Source organism: Petromyzon marinus, unplaced genomic scaffold (assembly GCF_048934315.1).
Source record: "Petromyzon marinus isolate PM22_M1 ecotype Great Lakes invasive population unplaced genomic scaffold, UKy_Petmar_22M1.pri1.0 PM_G_Scaffold_76, whole genome shotgun sequence".
NCBI lineage: Eukaryota > Metazoa > Chordata > Hyperoartia > Petromyzontiformes > Petromyzontidae > Petromyzon > Petromyzon marinus.
In genome coordinates, this window is record NW_027423031.1 from 98,725 (window position 1) to 107,500 (window position 8,776).

The 8,776-nt window shown below is 54.6% G+C and overlaps 1 protein-coding gene across 2 annotated transcripts in view; it reads left to right on the forward strand.

The window, feature by feature from the left end:
- Window positions 1–2,314: 2,314 nt before the first annotated feature.
- The window catches only part of LOC116937864 (uncharacterized), a 17,310-nt gene continuing 10,848 nt past the window's right edge, over window positions 2,315–8,776 (forward strand). Inside the window, exons 1-4 of one of the 2 annotated variants that reach the window (XM_076062857.1) lie at window positions 2,315–2,464; window positions 4,433–4,553; window positions 5,136–5,326; window positions 8,054–8,553. In XM_076062857.1, coding sequence (XP_075918972.1) covers window positions 2,368–2,464; window positions 4,433–4,553; window positions 5,136–5,326; window positions 8,054–8,553 — 909 coding nt within the window. In that variant the 5' untranslated portion in view covers window positions 2,315–2,367. The remainder of the gene's footprint in view (window positions 2,465–4,432; window positions 4,554–5,135; window positions 5,327–8,053; window positions 8,554–8,776) is intronic. The other variant, XM_076062858.1, reaches the window with a different exon arrangement.

Consider the following 8,776-nt stretch of genomic DNA (forward strand, 5'->3'; position numbering starts at 1 on the left):
TCTCGCTTGCAACTTTCATCAGATAACTGAGACCAGGCCACTTTAGGTTGGAATGGGGTCCTGGGTGTACACCCACCACCGGAGTGGAAGAATGGCAGGCGCATCTTACAGATGACTAGTCGATGGTCAGAGGGCAGATCAGCTCCACGGTAGGTCCTGGTGTCAAGGACATGGGCTCGCATTCGCTGGTCCGTCACTATGTAGTCCAGCAGATGTTCTTGCTTGGACCCGGCATGCATCCATGATGTTGTGTGGATGCGCCGATGCCGGAACAGCGTGTTGGTAATTACAAGCCCATGGGCTGCACAAAAATCTAGCAGCCTCCTACCGTTGTTATTGAGCTGATCTGGCCCATGCCCTCCAATCACTCCAGACCAGGTGCCAGTATCATGACCAACTCGGGCATTGAAGTCACCCAACATGATGACTCTCTCCCGAGGGGCCACTTTAGCCAGCACCTGTGACAGGAGGTCATAGAAGGCATCTGACTCATCGGCTTTGCCTGCATCCCTCCACGGATGTTCATCTTCGGTGGGGGCATAAGTAACCACGACCACCATTCCTCGCCTCCGGTTGATGGGAAGGCGAGCCCAAAGTAGCCTGGGGCTTACAGCTTCCCACACCTCACCGCCACGCTCCCACGCCCCCTTCATTCTTTTGTTCAAAAGAAGACCCACACCCTGTTGTTTGGCAGTCTGCTGCCCCGAGTAGAGGACTGTCCACCCCTCATGGTGGCAGGAGCCAGAGCCGGTCCACCTGACCTCCTGAATGCCGCATAGATCCAGGCGGTACCGGTCCAGCTCCCGACAGAGGAGTGGCAGCCTCTCCTCTGCAGTGAGCGTTCGAACATTCCACGTGGCCACCCGTAGTGGCTTTTCGTTGTTTCTGGAGTAGCCCCGAGGGTAGGTATTCAATCTCCTGGCTCCGCCAATTGGGGTTTGGCCAGGAGACGTCATAGACGCCTGGCCCCCCGGGGCCTCCGGCACAAGCTTAGTTGTTACATATTTCAGTTTAATTCGTGGTTTCGTGGTAATTAATTGAAGGTGGAGGGGTTACCAGCCCCTCGCACCCGTCCAGAGCCCCCGTTTAGCCCCTGTGGTGGACACATATGCCATGAGGGGAGGAGCCAATCAAAATTGGATCTCCCCCCACAGCGCTGTCCACGACAGAGTTGCCCGTCCGGCACCGCGAGGAGGTAGGGGGTTGTTTTGCCGGACCACAGATACACACACAGGTACACACACACAGGTACACACACAGGTACACACACACAGGTACACACACAGGTACACACACACAGGCACACACACAGGTAGACACACACAGGTACACACACAGGTACACACACACAGGCACACACACACAGGTACACACACACACACAGGTAGACACACACAGATACACACACACACAGGTACACACACACAGGTACACACACATAGGTACACACACACAGGTACACACACACAGGTACACACACACACACAGGTACACACACAGGTACACACATACACAGGTACACACACAGGTACACACACAGGTACACACACACAGGCACACACACAGGTACACACACACAGGCACACACACAGGTAGACACACACAGGTACACACACAGGTACACACACACAGGCACACACACACAGGTACACACACACACACAGGTAGACACACACAGATACACACACACACAGGTACACACACACAGGTACACACACATAGGTACACACACACAGGTACACACACACAGGTACACACACACAGGTACACACACAGGTACACACATACACAGGTACACACACAGGTACACACACAGGTACACACACACAGGCACACACACAGGTACACACACACAGGTACACACACACACAGGTACACACACACAGGTACACACACAGGTACACACACAAACAGGTACACACACACACAGGTACACACACACGGGTACACACACAGGTACACACACACAGGCACACACACAGGTACACACACACAGGTACACACACACACAGGTACACACACACAGGTACACACACACACAGGTACATACACACAGGTACACACACAGGTGGGCATCACACCCACACACGATAGTCGATCATGTTCAATTCTCATGTAATCAAAGTAGGAATCGATTCATTAAGATTCATTTTCGACCGCTTAATTCTCATGTTATCCGAACGGAAATCGATTTAATTAGCTTAATCAACCGTATATCGATTCCCATGTTATCCCAAATGAAATCGACTCTATACATCCGTTACTCTACAATAATCGATTCCTAATGTTATCCCATTAAGAATCGATGCGAGTATAGTTAATCGAACCGGGAATCGAATTTCTCTCCACGTGACTAAAGATCGCTCCATGGCGATGCGTCAACTCGTCTCTAGACTTGGCCTACTCTTCCTCCTCCTGCTGCTCCTCCTCCTCCTCCACCTCTTCACGTGGTGCAGCAGCCACGGTGAGCCGGGCCGGTCGATACATCGGGTGCCAGGTTGTGGTGGACGTGGGGAGCGGTGGTGCAGTGGTTAGCGCACTGTGAGCGAGTGTGGGGAGCGGTGGTGCAGTGGTTAACGCACTGTGTGAGTGAGTGGGGAGCGGTGGTGCAGTGGTTAGCGCACTGTGTGAGTGTGTGTGTGGGGAGCGGTGGTGCAGTGGTTAGCGCACTGTGTGAGTGTGTGTGTGGGGAGCGGTGGTGCAGTGGTTAGCGCACTGTGTGTGTGAGTGTGGGGAGCGGTGGTGCAGTGGTAAGCGCACTGTGTGAGTGAGTGTGGGGAGCGGTGGTGCAGTGGTTAGCGCACTTTGTGTGAGTGGGGAGTGGTGGTGCAGTGGTTAGCGCACTGTGTGAGTGTGTGGGGAGCGGTGGTGCAGTGGTTAGCGCACTGTGTGAGTGTGGGGAGCGGTGGTGCAGTGGTTAGCGCACTGTGTGTGTGGGGAGCGGTGGTGCAGTGGTTAGCGCACTGTGTGTGTGGGGAGCGGTGGTGCAGTGGTTAGCGCACTGTGTGTGTGGGGAGCGGTGGTGCAGTGGTTAGCGCACTGTGTGAGTGTGGGGAGCGGTGGTGCAGTGGTTAGCGCACTGTGTGTGTGGGGAGCGGTGGTGCAGTGGTTAGCGCACTGTGTGAGTGTGGGGAGCGGTGGTGCAGTGGTTAGCGCACTGTGTGTGAGTTTGGGGAGCGGTGGTGCAGTGGTTAGCGCACTGTGTGCGTGAGTTTGGGGAGTGGTGGTGCAGTGGTTAGCGCACTTTGTGTGAGTGTGTGGGGAGCGGTGGTGCATTGGTTAGCGCACTGTGTGTGTGGGGAGCGGTGGTGCAGTGGTTAGCGCACTGTGAGTGTGGGGAGCGGTGGTGCAGTGGTTAGCGCACTGTGTGTGTGGGGAGCGGTGGTGCAGTGGTTAGCGCACTGTGTGAGTGTGGGGAGCGGTGGTGCAGTGGTTAGCGCACTGTGTGTGAGTGTGGGGAGCGGTGGTGCAGTGGTTAGCGCACTGTGTGAGTGTCTGTGTGGGGAGCGGTGGTGCAGTGGTTAGCGCACTGTGTGTGTGAGTGTGGGGAGCGGTGGTGCAGTGGTAAGCGCACTGTGTGAGTGAGTGTGGGGAGCGGTGGTGCAGTGGTTAGCGCACTTTGTGTGAGTGGGGAGTGGTGGTGCAGTGGTTAGCGCACTGTGTGAGTGTGTGTGGGCAGCGGTGGTGCAGTGGTTAGCGCACTGTGTGTGAGTTTGGGGAGCGGTGGTGCAGTGGTTAGCGCACTGTGTGTGTGAGTTTGGGGAGTGGTGGTGCAGTGGTTAGCGCACTTTGTGTGAGTGTGTGGGGAGCGGTGGTGCAGTGGTTAGCGCACTGTGTGTGTGGGGAGCGGTGGTGCAGTGGTTAGCGCACTGTGTGAGTGTGGGGAGCGGTGGTGCAGTGGTTAGCGCACTGTGGGTGTGGGGAGCGGTGGTGCAGTTGTTAGCGCACTGTGTGAGTGTGGGGAGCGGTGGTGCAGTGGTTAGCGCACTGTGTGTGAGTGTGGGGAGCGGTGGTGCAGTGGTTAGCGCACTGTGTGTGAGTGTGGGGAGCGGTGGTGCAGTGGTTAGCGCACTGTGTGTGTGTGTGGGGAGCGGTGGTGCAGTGGTTAGCGCACTGTGTTTGTGTGGGGAGCGGTGGTGCAGTGGTTAGCGCACTGTGTGTGAGTGTGGGGAGCGGTGGTGCAGTGGTTAGCGCACTGTGAGTGTGTGGGGAGCGGTGGTGCAGTGGTTAGCGCACTGTGTGTGTGAGTGTGTGGGGAGCGGTGGTGCAGTGGTTAGCGCACTGAGTGTGTGGGGAGTGGTGGTGCAGTGGTTAGCGCACTGTGTGTGAGTGTGGGGAGCGGTGGTGCAGTGGTTAGCGCACTGTGTGTGAGTGTGGGGAGCGGTGGTGCAGTGGTTAGCGCACACTGAGTGCCGTTTGCCCATCTCCCCAGCCCCGGCTTCCCCACTGAATGTGCGCGTGGAGTCTCGAGACCTGCTGACACAACTCCGCTGGGAACCAGCTGACGTGAACCCCGCCACCAGCAGCGTCACCTACAGAGTGGAGAGCAAACTGTGAGATGGTCGCTCACTCACTCACCCAGCCACTCACTCACCCACTCACTCACTCACCCACTCACCCACCCACTCACTCACCCATCAACTCACCCACCCACTCACTAACGCACTCATTCACCCACTTACTCACCCACCCACTCTCTCACTCGCCCACTCACCCGCTTCCTCACTCACTCACTCACCCATCAACTCACCCACCCACTCACTCACTGACTAACGCACTCACTCACCCACTTACTCACCCACCCACTGTCTCACTCACCCACTCACTCAGCCACTCACTCACTCACCCACCCACTCACTCACCCATCCACTCACTCAACCACTCACTCACCCACTTACTCACCCACCCACTCACTCACCCATCCACTCACTCAACCACTCACTCACCCACTTACTCACCCACCCACTCTCTCACTCACTCACTCACCCACCCACTCACTCACTGACTCACTCACCCACTCTCTCACTCGCCCACTCACCCGCTTGCTCACTCACTCACCCACTCACTCACCCACCCACCCACTCACCCACCCACCCACTCCTCACCACCTCCTCCCCGTGTCTCTGTCTGTGCAGCTATGGACGAGCCCACTGGCGGACCGTCTGCGCTGCAACAACAGAGACTCGGTGCGATGTCTCCTCAGCTCTGCGGCATCCCGGTGACCGCTATCACCTGCGCGTCAGAGCCACCGTTTCATCGTCATCACCGGGGGCCTCACCAATCTCCTTGCCCTGGGTCGTGGTTGAGGTCTTACCCTTGGAGACAAGTCAGTGGCTTTGTCTATGTGTGTGTCTCTGTGTGCGTGTCTGTGTGTCTCTGTCTGTGTGTATGTATGTGTGTCTGTGTGTGTGTCTCTGTGTGTGTGTGTCTGTGTGTATGAGTCTCTCTGTTTGAGTGTCTCTGTGTGTATGTGTGTCTGTGTGTGTGTGTGTCTGTGTGTGTGTGTCTGTGTGTGTGTGTCTGTGTGTGTGTGTGTCTGTGTGTGTGTCTGTGTGTCTCTGTGTGTGTGTATGTCTGTGTGTAGAGTGTCTGTATGTGAGTGTCTCTGTGTCTCTGTGTGTGTGTCTATGTCTCTGTGTGTGGCTGCCTGTGTGTATGTGTGTCTGTGTGTGTCTCTGTGTGTCAGTGTCTCTGTGTGAGTGTCTCTGTGTGTGAGTGTCTCTTTGTGTGTGTCTGTGTCTTTGTGTGTGTCTGTGTCTGTGTGTATGTGTCTGTGTGTGAGTGTCTCTGTGTGAGTGTGTCTCTGTGTGTGAGTGTCTCTGTGTGAGTGTCTCTTTGTGTGTCTCTGTGTGAGTGTCTCTGTGTGTGAATGTCTCTGTGTATTGTCTCTGTGGGAGAGTCTCTGTGCGTGTCTGTGTGTGTCTCTGTGTGTCTGTGTGTGTCTCTATGTGTGAGTGTCTCTTTGTGTGTCTGTGTGTGTGTCTCTGTGTGAGTGTCTCTATGTGTGAGTGTCTCTTTGTGTGTGTCTCTGTGTGTGTGTCTCTGTGTGAGTGTCTCTGTGTGAGTGTCTCTGTGTGTGTGTGTGTGTGTCTCTGTGTGTCTGTGAGTGTCTCTGTGTGTGAGTGTCTCTTTGTGTGTGTCTCTGTGTGTGTGTGTGTCACTGTGTGTCTCTATGTGTGTGTGTCTGTGTGTGTGTCTGTGTGTCTCTGTCTCTGTGTGTGTGTATGTCTGTGTGTAGAGTGTCTGTATGTGAGTGTCTCTGTGTCTCTGTGTGTGTGTCTATGTCTCTGTGTGTGTCTGCCTGTGTGTATGTGTGTTTGTGTGTGTCTCTGTGTGTCAGTGTCTCTGTGTGAGTGTCTCTGTGTGTGATTGTCTCTTTGTGTGTGTCTGTGTCTTTGTGTGTGTCTGTGTCTGTGTGTGAGTGTCTCTGTGTGAGTGTGTCTCTGTGTGTGAGTGTCTCTGTGTGAGTGTCTCTGTGTGTGTCTCTTTGTGAGTGTCTCTGTGTGTGAATGTCTCTGTGTATTGTCTCTGTGGGAGAGTCTCTGTGCGTGTCTGTGTGTGTCTCTGTGTGTCCGTGTGTGTCTCTATGTGTGAGTGTCTCTTTGTGTGTCTCTGTGTGTGTCTCTGTGTGAGTGTCTCTATGTGTGAGTGTCTCTTTGTGTGTGTCTCTGTGTGTGTGTGTCTCTGTGTGAGTGTCTCTGTGTGAGTGTCTCTGTGTGTGTGTGTGTGTCTCTGTGTGTCTGTGAGTGTCTCTGTGTGTGAGTGTCTCTTTGTGTGTGTCTCTGTGTGTGTGTGTCACTGTGTCTCTGTGTGTGTGTGTCTCTGTGTGTGTCTCTGTGTGTGTGTCTCTGTGTGTGTGTCTCTGTGTGTGTGTCTCTGTGTGTGTGCCTCCGTGTGTGTCTGTGTGTGTGTCTCTGTGTGTGTCTCTGTGTGTGTCTCTGTGTGTATGTCTGTGTGTGTGTGTCTCTGTGTGTGTGTGTGTCTCTGTGTGTCTCTGTGTGTGTGTGTCTCTGAGTGTCTCTGTGTGAGTGTCTCTGTGAGTGTCTCTGTGTGTGAATGTCTCTGTGTATTGTCTCTGTGGGAGAGTCTCTGTGTGTGCGTGTCTGTGTGTGTCTCTGTGTGTCTGTGTGTGTCTCTATGTGTGAGTGTCTCTTTGTGTGTCTCTCTGTGTGTGTGTGTCTCTGTGTGAGTGTCTCTATGTGTGAGTGTCTCTTTGTGTGTGTCTCTGTGTGTGTGTGTCTCTGTGTGAGTGTCTCTGTGTGAGTGTCTCTGTGTGTGTGTGTGTCTCTGTGTGTCTGTGAGTGTCTCTGTGTGTGAGTGTCTCTTTGCGTGTGTTTCTGTATGTGTGTCTCTGTGTGTCTCTGTGTGTGTGTGTCTCTGTGTGTGTGTGTGTCTCTGTGTGTGTGTGTGTCTCTGTGTGTCTCTGTGTGTGTGTCTCTGTGTGTGTGTGTCTCTGAGTGTCTCTGTGTGAGTGTCTCTGTGAGTGTCTCTGTGTGTGAATGTCTCTGTGTATTGTCTCTGTGGGAGAGTCTCTGTGTGTGCGTGTCTGTGTGTGTCTCTGTGTGTGTCTCTATGTGTGAGTGTCTCTTTGTGTGTCTCTGTGTGTGTGTGTCTCTGTGTGAGTGTCTCTATGTGTGAGTGTCTCTTTGTGTGTCTCTGTGTGTGTGTGTGTCTCTGTGTGAGTGTCTCTGTGTGAGTGTCTCTGTGTGTGTGTGTGTGTCTCTGTGTGTCTGTGAGTGTCTCTGTGTGTGAGTGTCTCTTTGCGCGTGTTTCTGTGTGTGTGTGTCTCTGTGTGTCTGTGTGTGTGTGTCTCTGTGTGTGTGTGTGTCTCTGTGTGTCTCTGTGTGTGTGTGTCTCTGTGTGAGTGTCTCTGTGAGTGTGTGTCTCTGAGTGTCTCTGTGTGAGTGTCTCTCTGTCTGTCTCTGTGTGAGTGTCTCTGTGTGAGTGTCTCTCTGTGTGTCTCTGTGTGTCTCTGAGTGTCTCTGTGTGAGTGTCTCTGTGTGTCTCTGAGTGTCTCTCTGTGTGTCTCTGTGTGTCTCTGTGTGTCTCTCAGCTGTGCTCAGCGCTCCTACGGTCACCGTGACGCTCCACAAGAGACTGACGGTGCAGGAGGAGGCTGGTGGTGACGAGGAGGAGGAGGAGTGCCGTGTTGAGGATGAGGACACCGAAGACGATGATGACGATGATGACTACGATGACGACTACGATGACAACTACAATGATGACGATGATGATGACGATGACGATGATCACGATGACGTCGCTGATGATGCGGACCGTGTCAATACCCACCACGGTGATGACGACGATGACCATCACCACGGCGATGATGATGACGATGACGACGATGATGGTGTGGACCGTGTCAACACCCACCACGGCGTTGATGAGCACGACGAGGATGACCACGAGGATGAGGAGGAGGAGGGAGAGTGGTGGGAGCTCTCCGTGGCGGTCTCCATGACGAGTGGCTGGAGGAGGAGAATGGCGCGGAGTGACGTGGTGCATCACCAGCAGGCAGAGGTCTTCACGAGGGGGGGCACAACCATCACGGTGAGGGTGGGGGGTGGGTGGGGGGGGGTGAGTGGTTGGGGGGGTGAGTGGGGGGGTGAGGGGGTGAGTGAGTGAGTGGGTGAGTGGGTGAGTGGGTGGGTGGGTGGGTGAGTGAGTGGGTGGGTGGGTGAGTGGGTGGGTGGGTGGGTGAGTGGGTGGGTGGGTCGGTGAGTGGATGAGTGAGTGGATGGGTGGGTGAGTGGGTGAGTGAGTGGGTGGTGTA